Genomic DNA, 12,706 nt, shown 5'->3' with positions numbered 1-12,706 from the left:
GAGCAGGGGGACAGGGAGGTGACAGGTGGGAACCCCAAACCTGGATTTGGGGGTTTAGCACAATAGAAGGGGGGCTAAAATCTGGATTTGGGGGTTCAGTCCAAAGAGGGACCCCAGAACCCAGATTTGGGGGTTCAGTCAAAAGGGGGGACCCCAAAACCCAGATTGGGGGTTCGGCACAAAGGGGGACCCCAGAACCCGGATTTAGGGGTTTAGGACGGGGGGGAACAGGGGGACAGGCAGGGGACAGGTGGGACCCAGAGGGGACAGATTTTTAGGAATTCCTTCTCCAGATTTTGGGGTGCCCCTGGTGCAGTTTTTGGGGTCCCACCCCCTCACTTTGGTATCGCCAATTTTTCACCCCCCAGATGCACAAGCGGGAGCGAACCTGCAAGGATTACATCAAGGTGAGGGGGCGTGGCCACGAGCAGGGGGAGGGGCTTGTGTGGGTGTGGTCAGGGCGTGCTGGGCTCATTGGGGTGGGGTATGGGTGGGCGTGGCTTAGGAAAATGAGTTTGGGTGGGCGGGGCTTTGGGAGGTGGGCGTGGTCAGCATGGGAACAGTCTGGGGTTTGGTGGTGGGTGGGGCTTGGAGATGATGGGCGGAGTTTGGGTGGGCACAGACCCTGGGTGTGTCACTGGGTGTGTCACCTGTGTTTGTCCCCTGGGTGTGTCCCTGGGTGTGTCCCTGGGTGTGTCACTGGGTGTGTCCCTGGGTGTGTCCCCTGGGAGTGTTACTGGGTGTGTCCCTGTGTTTGTCCCGGTGTGTCCCCTGGGTGTGTCCCTGGGGGTGTCCCCTGTGTTTGTCCCCTGTGTTTGTTTGTCCCCCCTGCCATGTCCCTGGCCGTGTCCCCGGCCGTGTCCCAGCCTGCCCTGCCGTCCCCAGGCCGTGGTGGAGGCCGTGGATAACCTGCTGCGGCCGGAGGCTCTGGAGTCGTGGCGGGACATGAACGGCTCGGAGCAGGCGCACACGGCCACCATGCTGCTGGACGTGCTGGAGGAGGGCGCCTTCCTGCTGGCCGACAACGTCAAGGAGCCCGCGCGCTTCCTGGCGGCGCGGCAGAACCTGGGTCAGCGCGGGACACCGGGACCGCAGCCCCTCCTGTCCCAAAAAATCCACAGCATCTCGTGTCCTATCCCAAAAAACCCACAGCCCTTCCTGTCCCATCCCAAAAAACCCACAGCCCCTCCTATCCCAAAAAACCCACAGCCCCTCCTGTCCCATCCCAAGAACTCACAGCCCCTCCTGTCCCATCCTAAAAAAACCCACAGCCCCTCCTGTCCCACCCCAAAAAACCCACAGCCCCTCCTGTCCCATCCCAAAAAACCCACAGCCCTTCCTGTCCCATCCCAAAAAACCCACAGCCCCTCCTGTCCTGTCCCAAACCCACAGCCCCTCCTGTCCCACCCCACACCCACAGCCCCTCCTGTCCCACCCTAAAAAACCCACAGCCCCTCCTGTCCTGTCCCAAAAAACCCATAGCCCCTCCTATCCCATCCCAAAAACCCCACAGCCCCTCCTGTCCCATCCCAAAAAAACCCACAGCCCCTCCTGTCCCATCCCAAACCCACAGCCCCTCCTGTCCCATCCCAAAAAACCCACAGCCCCTCCTGTCCCATCCCCTCCAAACCCACAGCCCCTCTTGTCCCACCCCAAATCCACAGCCCCTCCTGTCCCAAAAACCCCACAGCCCCTTCTGTCCCATCCCCCACCCCACAACCACTGTTTCCCATGTTCTTTCCCATATTTTCTGTGTTTTTTCCCCGTATTTCCCATGTTTTCCATATTTCCCATATTTTTCCCTGTTTCCCATCTGTTTTTTCCCTGTTTCCCCAGTGCTGGGGGTGTCAGTGCTCAACAGTGAGGGGCTGCTCCAGGATTCTATTTCCCATGTTATAATTTATATTTCGCATGTTATAATTTATATTTCCCATGTTTTTCCATATTTCCCATGTTTTTCCATATTTCCCATGGTTTAATACACATTTCCTATGCTATAATCCGTATTTCCCATTATTTTTTCCCTGTTTGCCATGATTTTTCCCCCATTTTTCCCCAGTTCTGGAGGTGTCGGTGCTCAACACCAAGGGCCCTCTGCAGGATCCCATTTCCCTGTTATAATTTATATTTCCCATGTTTTTTCCTGTTATAATTTATATTTCCCGTGTTATAATTTATATTTCCCACGTGTTTTTCCCCAGTTCTGGAAATTTCCGTGCTCAACACCGAGGGTCCTCTGCAGGATCCCATTTCCCTGTCATAATTTATATTTCCCATGGTTTCCCCAGTTATAATTTATATTTCCCGTGTTATAATTTATATTTCCCTCGTGTTTTTCCCTGTTATAATTTGTATTTCCCATTATTTTCCCCAGTTCTGGAAGTTCCGTGCTCAATACCGAGGGCCCTCTGCAGGAGCTCATGTTCCCTGTTATAATTTATATTTCCCATGTTATAATTTATATTTCCTGTGTTTTTTCCCTGTTATAATTTATATTTCCAATATTATAATTTTTATTTCCTATGGTTTTTTCCCTGTTATAATTAATATTTCCCATGTCTTTCCCTGTTATAATTTATATTTCCCATGTTTTCCCCTGTTATAATTTACATTAATTTCACGATTATAAGCCGCACTTCCGGGTGTTGGCAACTTTTCGTTCTTTATCCATATATAAACCACACCTGATTATAAACCGCATGTCTGGGTGTCGGCAACTGTCTTGGGTTACAATTTAGAGTGTGATAAAAGGTATCTATTCTATCAGCATCTGTTGAGGGTGGGGGCAGTGATCCTTATCTCCACGGCAGATATTCTGCTAATGGGCCATCCATTGAAACCAGGCAGGGCATTGTTCTTTATCTTTTCACACCCCATCCTTCCTCCAGCAAGTCATTTTCTGCTCATGGCCATTGAGTCCCACTGTGGGACTGATAAAATTACTGCATCCCATTAAAAGTTGCTCCAGCCAGGGGGAAGAGCCCAACATTTCTTACCACGATAAAAACAGAGGTTTTGGGACACTAAGGTAGCCTCTTTCTCCACTGGACTCCAGAGGAAAACCAGATTTCTCCACATCACCACTGGAGCTCCGGAGGGAAACTGCAGCTTGTACAGGAGCACTGCTCCAACTGAGCCACATTTGTCACTGCAGGAGGATGCAGCCCTCATTTAATGGGACTGCAACACACACCCTGCCTGACGGGGTGTCAGGTTGTATCTGACTTTGTCAGGGTTTGGAGTTTGTTCTTTGCAGTACTCTATTTCTATTTTAATTTCCTTAGTAAAGAACTGTTATTCCTAATTCCCATATCTTTGCCTGAAAACCCTGTGATTTCAAAATGATAATAATTTGGAGAGAGGGGTTTACATTCTCCATTTCAAAGAGAGGCTCCTGCCTTTCTCAGCACACACCTGTCCTCCAAACTCAGACACAGAGTCAGAGCACAGCCTGACACCCCGTCAGGGTGACACCCGTCAGGCAGGGTGTTGGCAGCAGTCCCAATCCATGGTGGCTGCATCCTCCTGCAGTGACAGATGTGGCTCAGCTGGAGCAGTGCTCCTGTACAAGGTGCAGTTTTCCTCTGAAGGTCCAGTGGTGATGTGGAAAAAAGTCCGGATTTCTCTGGAGTCCAGGGAAAAGAGGGCGACTCGGTGTCCCAGAATTTCAGTTTTTATCTAGGTAGGAAATGTTGGGCTCTTCCCCCTGGCTGGAGCAACTTTTAATGGGATGCAGTAATTTTATCAGTCCCACAGTGGGACTCAATGGCCATGAGCAGAAAATGACTCGCTGGAGGAAGGATGGGGGTGCAAAGATAAAGAACAATGCCCTACTGGTTTATAAAATATTCCCCATTAACAAGAGATATCCCATGAGATAAAGAACACTGCCCTGCCTGGTTTCAGTGGATGCCCATTAGCAGAATATCTCCCACAGAGGTAAGGATCACTGCCCCACCTGGTTCTAGCAGATAAACCATTAACAGGAGATATCATACAGAGATCAGGATCACTGTCCCACCTGGTCACAACAGACAGTGATAGAACACATACTTTGATCACATCCTGTGTTGTAACCCAAGACTCTTTGTCAGTGTTTGGAGTTTGTTTCTCTGCATTCTGTATTTCTATTTTAATTTCCCCAGAAAAGAACTGTTATTCCTATTCCCATATCTGTGCCTGAGAGCCCCTTGATTTCAAAATTACAATAATTTGGAGGGAGAGGTTTACATTCTCCATTTCAAAGAGAAGCTCCTGCCTTTCTCAGCAGACACCTGTCCTCCAAACTAAAACAGCAACTTTTCATTCTTTGTCCACATATAAGCCGCACCTCTGGGTTTGGACAAAAATTTTAGTCAACATGGTGCGGCTTATAATCATGAAATTACTTTATATTTCCCATGTTTTTCCTGTTATAATTTATATTTCCCATATTCTTCCATGTTATAATTTATAATTCCCATGGTCTTTTTCCTGTTATAATTTATATTTCCCATTATTTTCCCCCAGTTCTGGAAGTTTCCATGCTCAACACCGAGGGCCCTCTGCAGGAGCTGGTGTTCCCTGTTATAATTTATATTTTCCATGTTATAATTTATATTCCCCACGGGTTTTTTCCCCCAGTTCTGGAAGTTTCCGTGCTCAACACCGAGGACCCATTGCAGGATCCCATTTCCCATGTTATAATTTATATTTCCCATGTTTTTTCCCTGTTATAATTTATATTTCCCTTGTTATAATTTCAATTTCCCATGTTTATCCCCAGTTCTGGAAGTTTCTATGCTCAACACTGAGGGCCCTCTGCAGGCATTCGTGTTCCATGTCATCATTTATATTTCCCTGTTATAATTTATATTTCCCATGTTACAATTTATATTTCCCATGTTATAATTTATATTTCCCACGTGTTTCTCCCCAGTTCTGGAAGTTTCCGTGCTCAACACCGAGGACCCCCTGCAGGAGCTCGTGTTCCCTGTTACAATCTATATTTCCCATGTTACAATTTATATTTCCCATGTGTTTTCCCCCAGTTCTGGAAGTTTCTGTGCTCAACACTGAGGGTCCTCTGCAGGAGCTCGTGTTCCCTGTTATAATTTATATTTCCCATGGTTTCCCCTGTCACAATTTGTATTTCCTATGTTTTTCTCTGTTATTATTTATATAAGACACACCTCTGGGTTTGGACCAAAATTTTAGTCAAAATGGTGTGGCTTATAATCGTGAAATTACTGTATAATTCCCCTCTTTTTCCTGGTTATAATTTATATTTCCCATGTTTTTTCCTGTTATAATTTATATTTCCCATGTTATAATTTATATTTCCCATGTTTTTCCCTGTTACAATTTATATTTCCCCTGTTATAATTTCAATTTCCCATTATTTTCCCCAGTTCTGGAAGTTTCTGTGCTCAACACCGAGGGCCCTCTGCAGGAGCTCGTGTTCCCTGTTATAATTTATATTTCCCATGTTATCATTTATATTTCCCATGTTATAATTATTATTTCCCACATTATAATTTATATTTCCCATGTATTTTTCCCCCAGTTCTGGAAGTTTCCATGCTCAACACCGAGGGCCCCCTGCAGGATTCCATTTCCCATGTTATAATTTATATTTCCCATGTTACAATTTATATTTCCTATGTTTTACCCTGTTATAATTTGTATTTCCCATGTTACAATTTATATTTCCCATGTTATAATTTATATTTTCCATGATTTCCCCCAGTTCTGGAAGTTTCCATGCTCAACACCAAGGGCCCTCTGCAGGATCCCATTTCCCATGTTATAATTTCTATTTCCCACATTATAATTTATCTTTCCCACATGTTTTTCCCCCAGTTCTGGAAGTTTCCGTGCTCAACACCGAGGGCCCGCTGCAGGAGCTCGTGTTCCCGCAGGAGCTGGGCGGTGACGGTTCCATCCAGCTCTCGGCCAGCACGCTCAAACAGAACAGCAGGAACGGTCAGCGCGGGTTTAGGGTGCAGGGGGGAACATTTGGGGTATTTTGGGGAGTTTTTGGGGTGTCCCTCACCTGCTGTTTCCCCAGGGAGGGTGAAGAGGGGGGCTCTGGGTGTTCTTGGGGTGTTTAAGGGGTGTTTTTGAGGTACTTTTTTGATATTTTGGGATATTTTTGGGGCATTTTTGGCAGTTTTTGGGGTTATTTTGGGGGGGATTTTGGGGTGGTTTTTTGGATGTTTTGGGGTATTTTGGGGGCATTTTTGGATGTTTTTGGGGTGTCCCTCACCTGCTGTTTTCCCAGGGCTGGTGAAGGGGGGTCTGGCTGGTTTTGGGTGTTTCTGGGGTAATTTTGGGGCATTTTTGGATGTTTTTGGGGTGTCCCTAGACGCTGTCTCCCCAGGGATGGTGAAGGAGGGGCTGGCTGATTTTGGGGTTATTTTTGTGGGGGTTTTGGGGCATTTTTGGATGTTTTGGGGTATTTTTGGGGTATTTTTGGATGTTTTGGGGTGTTTCTGGGGGATTTTGGGGTGGTTTTGGATGTTTTGGGGTATTTTTGAGGCATTTTTGGATGTTTTTGGGGTGTCCCTCACCCACTGTCTCCCCAGGGATGGTGAAGGAGGGGCTGGCTGTTTTGGGGGTTATTTTTGGGGTGGTTTGGGGTGTTTTTTGGATGTTTTGGGTTGGTTTGGGGGCATTTTTGCCTGATTTTGGGGTGTTTCTGGGGTGTTTGTGGGTTTTTTTAATGTTTTGGGGTATTTTTGAGGCATTTTTGGACGTTTTTGGGGTGTCCCTCATCCACTGTCTCCCCAGGGGTGGTGAAGGAGGGGCTGGCTGGTTTGGGGTTAGTTTTGGGGAGGTTTTGGGGTGTTTTTTTGGATGTTTTGGGGTATTTTGGGGAATTTTTGGATGTTTTTGGGGTGTCTCTAAATGCTGTCTCCCCAGGGATGGTGAAGGAGGGGCTGGCTGGTTTGGGGGTTATTTTTGGGGTTATTTTTGAGGTGTCTTTGGGGTGTTTTTGGATGTTCTGGCATGGTTTGGGGGCATTTTTACCTGTTTTTGGGGTGTTTCGGGGGGGGTTTCAGGGTGGTTTTGGGTTGTTTTTAATGTTTTGGGGTATTTTGGGGGCATTTTTGGATGTTTTTGGGGTGTCCCTCACCCACTGTCTCCCCAGGGGTGGTGAGGGAGGGGCTGGCGGTTTTGGGGATATTTTGGGGGGGTTTTGGGGTGTCCCTCACCCGCTGTCTCCCCAGGGGTGGTGAAGGTGGTGTTCATCCTGTACAACAACCTGGGGCTGTTCCTGCCCACCGAGAACGCCACCGTGCGCCTGGCGGGGGACGGGGGCCCCCGCGCCCCCCAGCTCGTGGTCAACTCCCAGGTCATCGCTGCCTCCATCAACAAAGAGTCCAGCAGGGTCTTCCTCAGGGACCCCGTGGTCTTCACCCTGCCCCACCTGGAGGTGGGACCCCAAAAACTCACCCAGAGACCCAAAAACCCACACAGAGACCCCAAAAATGCACCCAGAGACCCAAAAACCCATCCAGTGCTCCAAAAACTCACCCGGAGACCCCAAAAACTCACCCAGAGATCCCAAAAACCCACACAGAGACCCCAAACCTCACCTAGAGACCCAAAAAAACTCATCCAGAGACCCCAAAAACTCACCTAAAGACCCAAAAACTCACCCAGAGACCCTCAAAAATGCACCCAGAGGCCCCAAAAACCCACCCAGAGATCCCAAAAACCCACCCAGAGATCCCAAAAACCCACCCAGAGACCCTCAAAACCCACCCAGAGACCCCAAAAATGCACCCAGAGACACAAAAACCCATCCAGAGATCCCAAGAATGCACCCAGAGATCCCAAAAACTCACCCAGAGATCCCAAAAAACTCACCCGGAGATCCCAAAAACTCACCCAGAGATCCCAAAAATGCACCCAGAGATCCCAAAAACCCACCCAGAGATCCCAAAAATGCACCTAGAGACCCCAAATCCCACCCAGAGACCCCAAAAAACTCACCCAGAGATCCCAAAAACTCACCCAGAGATCCCAAAAACTCACCCAGAGACCCTCAAAAATGGACCCAGAGGCCCCAAAAACCCACCCAGAGATCCCAAAAAAGCACCCAGAGACCCCAAAAACTCACCCAGAGATCCCAAAAAACTCACCCAGAGACCCCAAAAATGCACCCAGAGACCCTCAAAAATCCACCCAGAGATCCCAAAAACTCACCCAGAGATCCCAAAAACTCACCCACAGACCTTAAAAACCCATCCAGAGACCCAAAAACTCATCCAGAGACCCAAAAACTCACCCAGAGATCCCAAAAATGCACCCAGAGACCCAAAAAGTCACCCAAGAGCTGGGAGCCCCTCAGGACCCCCAAATTCCCACCCAGACCTCCAAAACTCCAAACCCAGAGACCCCCAAACCTCCCTGGACCCTCAAATCCCACCCAGACCCCAAGAACGACTTTGAGACCAACTTCTGGGATTACTGGGATTACTGGGATTGGGCCCCTCCCTTGAGACCCTTTGGGACCCCCTGGGACCCCCTGAGCCCCAATTTTCCCCCCATTCCCAGACCAAGAACCACTTTGGGGCCAACTGCTCCTTCTGGAATTACTGGGATTACTGAGATTGGGACCCCTTTGGACCCCTTGGGACCCCTTGGGACCACTGGAACCCCCATTTTCCCCTCATTTCCCCCCATTTCACCCCCATTTCCCCCATTCCCAGACTAAGAACCACTTTGGGGCCAACTGCTCCTACTGGGATTACTGGGATTATTGAGACTGGGGCCCTCCCTGTCCCTTGAGACCCTTTGGGACCCCCTGGGACCCCCTGACCCCCAATTTTCCCTCCATTCCCAGACCAAGAACCACTTTGGGGCCAACTGCTCCTTCTGGAATTACTGGGATTACTGGGATTGGGACACCCTGAGACCCTTTGGGACCCCCTGACCCCCAATTTTCCCCCCATTCCCAGACCAAGAACCACTTTGGGGCCAACTGCTCCTTCTGGAATTACTCGGAGCGCTCCATGGCCGGGCACTGGTCGAGCCAGGGCTGCCGCCTGCTGCGCTCCAACGGCACGCACAGCTCGTGCGCCTGCAGCCACCTGACCAACTTCGCGCTGCTGATGGCGCGCACCCAGAGCGTGAGTGCACCTGGGGGCATCTGGGGTATCTGGGATACACCTGGGGGACCTGGGATACACCAGGATACACCTGGTTACACACCCACACACCCAGTAACACCTGACCAACTTCGCGCTGCTGATGGCGCGCACTCAGAGCGTGAGTGCACCTGGGGGCACCTGGGGTACACCTGGGGGTACCTGGGGTACCTGGGGCACACCTGGGATACACCTGGGGGACACCTGGGGTACCTGGGATACACCTGGGTACACCTGGGATACACCTGGGTACACCTGGGATACACACCTGGGGCACCTGGGATACACCTGGGGTACCTGGGATACACCTGGGGCACCTGGGCACAGCTGGGATACACACCCACACACCTGGGATACACCTGGGCACAGCTGGATACACCTGGGATACACCTGGGGACACCTGGTAACACTTGACCAGCTTCGCACTGCTGATGGCACGCACCCAGAGCGTGAGTGCACCTGGGACACCTGGGGTACCTGGGCACACCTGGGATACACCTGGGCACACCTGGGCACACCTGGGGCACCTGGGATACACCTGGGCACACCTGGGCACACCTGGGGCACCTGGGATACACCTGGGATACACTTGGGCACACCTGGGGCACCTGGGCACCTGGGATACACCTGGGATACACCTGGGATACACCTGGGCACCTGGGATACATCTGGGGTACACACCCACACACCTGGGATACACCTGGGGTACACACGTGGGATACACCTGGGATACACCTGGGGGCACCTGGTGACACCTGACCAACTTCACCCTGCTGATGGCCTGGACACAGAATGTGAATGACACACCTGGGCACACCTGAGATAGCTGGGACACACCTGGGCGGGGATCCTGGTGGCCCCTGTCCCTTCCTGGCGGCCTCTGTCCCCTCCTGGTGGCCCCTGTCCCTTCCTGGCGGCCTCTGTCCCCTCCTGGTGGCCTCTGTCCCTCCCCCTAACCTCAGCTCAGTCCTAATCCCCCCAAATCCATCATTCCTCCCCAAAATTCCATTTTCCCAGGGCAGCTGAGCTCTCATCCAGGTGCTGCTGTTGGTGACTGCCTGGGCAGGGATCTTGGTGGCCTGGTGGCCCCTGTCCCCTCCTGGTGGCCCCAGTCCCCTCCTGGTAGCCCCTGTCCCTTCCTGGTGGCCCCAGTCCCCTCCTGGTGGCCCCAGTCCCCTCCTGGTGGCCCCTGTCCCCTCCTGGTGGCCCCAGTCCTCTCCTGGTGACCCCAGTCCTCTCCTGGTGGCCCCAGTCCCCTCCTGGTAGCCCCTGTCCCTTCCTGGTGGCCCCAGTCCCCTCCTGGTGGCCCCTGTCCCCTCCTGGTGGCCCCAGTCCTCTCCTGGTGACCCCAGTCCTCTCCTGGTGGCCCCTGTCCCCTCCTGGTGGCCCCTGTCCCCTCCTGCTGGCCCCAGTCCTCTCTTGGTGACCCCAGTCCTCTCCTGGTGGGCCCTGTCCCCTCCTGGTGGCCCCTGTCCCCTCCTGCTGGCCCCTGTCCCCTCCTGCTGGCCCCTGTCCCTGCCCCTGCCCATCCCAGTCCCCCCAGTTGCCATTTGGTGCCGTTCCCAGTTCCCGGGGCGGCTGAACGAGGTGCTGCTGTCGGTGATCACCTGGGCGGGGATCCTGGTGGCCCTGCTGTGCCTGGGCCTGTCCATCTCGGCCTTCTGCTGCCTGCGGGGGCTGCCCTCGGAGCGCACCACCATCCACAAGAACCTGTGCATCAGCCTCTTCCTGGCCGAGCTGCTCTTCCTCGTGGGCATCGACAAGACGCAGTACCAGGTGAGGCTGCACGGCTGGGGCACGCTGTGACAGCTGGGACCCGTGAGGGACACCCCGTGGCACAGCTGGGACCCGTGAGGGACACCCATGGCACAGCTGGGACCCCTCATGGCACTCCTGGGACACCTGGGACCCCCATCCCTGTCCCCATCCCTGTCCCTGTCCCCATTCCGGTCCCCATCCCCATCTTGTTCCCACACTGTCCCCATCCCGTCCCCATTCCTGTCCCCATCCCCATCCCTGTCCATGTCCCCATCCCTGTCCCCATCCCTCTCCCTGTCCCCGTCCCTGTCCCCATCCTTGTCCCCATCTGCATCCCTGTCCCCATCCCTGTCCCCATCCCTATCCTGTCCCTGTCCCCTCACTGTACCCATTCCCATCCCTGTCCCCATCCCCATCCCGTCCCTGTCCCTCTCCCTGTCCCCGTCCCTTTCCCCATCCCTGTGCTGTCCCCTCACTGTCCCTGTGCTGTCCCCTCACTGTCCCCTCACTGTGCCTGTCCTGTCCCCTCACTGTCCCTGTCCTGTCCCCTCACTGTCCCCTCACTGTCCCTGTCCTGTCCCCTCACTGTCCCCGTCCTGTCCCCTCACTGTCCCTGTCCTGTCCCCTCACTGTCCCTGTGCTGTCCCCTCACTGTCCCTGTCCTGTCCCCTCGCTGTCCCCTCACAGGTGGCCTGTCCCATCTTCGCGGTGTTGCTGCACTATTTTTTCCTGGCGTCGTTCTCGTGGCTGTGCCTGGAGGGGGTTCACCTGTACCTGCTGCTGCTCGAGGTGTTCGACAGCGACCCCGGCCGCCGCAAGTACTACTACGCAGGGGGGTACTTCTTCCCCGCCGTCGTCGTCGCCGTCGCCGCCGCCGTCGACCACCGCAGCTACGGCACCGACCAGGCGTGAGCGGGCACGGGGGGCGGGCGGGGCTGGGAGGAGGCGGGGTGGGGCTGGGGCGGGGCTGGGAGGAGGTGGGGCATGGGTGGGGTGGGGCTGGAGGAGGTGGGGCGTGGCCAGGGCGGGGCTGGGGCAGGGCTGGGAGGAGGCGGGGTGGGGCTGGGGCGGGGCTGGGGCGGGGCTGGGAGGAGGCAGGGCATGGCCAGGGTGGGGCTGGGAGGAGGCGGGGCATGGCTGGGTGGGGCTGGGGAGTGTTCAGAGTGTGGTCAGGGTGTGGCTGGGGTGAGGTCAGGGTGTGGTCAGAGCGTGGTCAGGGTGTGGCTGGGGTGTGGTCAGGGTGTGTTCAGGGCATGGTCAGTGTGACTGGGACGTGACCTTGGTGTGGCTGGGGTGTGGTCAGGGTGTGGCTGGGGTGTGGTCAGGGTATGGTCAGGGTGTGGCTGGGGTGTGGTCAGGGTGTGGTATGGATGTGGTCAGGGTATGGCTGGGGTGTGGTCAGGGTATATTCAGGGTGTGGTCACTGTGGCTGGGGTGAGGTCAGGGTGTGGTCAGGGCGTGGTCAGGGTGTGGCTGGGGTGTGGTATGGATGTGGTCAGGGCGTGGTCAGTGTGACTGGGACGTGGTCTTGGTGTGGTCTGGGTGTGGCTGGGGTGTGGTCAGGGTGTGGTCAGGGTGGCTGGGGTGCGGCCAGGGTGGGGCTGGGGTGTGACCAGGGTGTGGTCAGGGTGTGGTCTGTGTGGCTGGGATGGGGTCAGGGTGTGGTCAGGGTGTGGTCAGGGTGTGGCTGGGGTGTGGCTGAAGTGTGTTCAGGGTGTGGTCCGTGTGGCTGGGGTGTGGTCAGGGTGTGATCAGGGTGGGGCTGGGGTGTGCTCAGGGTGTGGTCAGGGTGAGGTCAGGGTGTGGCTGGG

The 12,706-nt window shown here is 53.8% G+C and overlaps 1 protein-coding gene across 1 annotated transcript in view; it reads left to right on the top strand.

The window, feature by feature from the left end:
* The window catches only part of ADGRL1 (adhesion G protein-coupled receptor L1), a gene marked incomplete at its 3' end in the record, with an annotated part of 53,136 nt that overhangs the window by 31,224 nt on the left and 9,206 nt on the right, over positions 1-12,706 (top strand). Inside the window, exons 10-16 of the mRNA XM_033083707.1 lie at positions 369-407; positions 886-1,069; positions 5,842-5,964; positions 7,212-7,417; positions 8,949-9,119; positions 10,704-10,913; positions 11,583-11,803. Coding sequence (XP_032939598.1) covers positions 369-407; positions 886-1,069; positions 5,842-5,964; positions 7,212-7,417; positions 8,949-9,119; positions 10,704-10,913; positions 11,583-11,803 — 1,154 coding nt within the window. The remainder of the gene's footprint in view (positions 1-368; positions 408-885; positions 1,070-5,841; positions 5,965-7,211; positions 7,418-8,948; positions 9,120-10,703; positions 10,914-11,582; positions 11,804-12,706) is intronic.

The sequence above is a fragment of the Catharus ustulatus genome, chromosome 33 (assembly GCF_009819885.2).
Source record: "Catharus ustulatus isolate bCatUst1 chromosome 33, bCatUst1.pri.v2, whole genome shotgun sequence".
In the NCBI taxonomy this organism is placed as follows: Eukaryota; Metazoa; Chordata; class Aves; order Passeriformes; family Turdidae; genus Catharus; species Catharus ustulatus.
The sequence above is the reverse complement of the archived record's forward strand: the minus strand, read 5'-3'. Positions and strand labels throughout refer to the sequence as shown.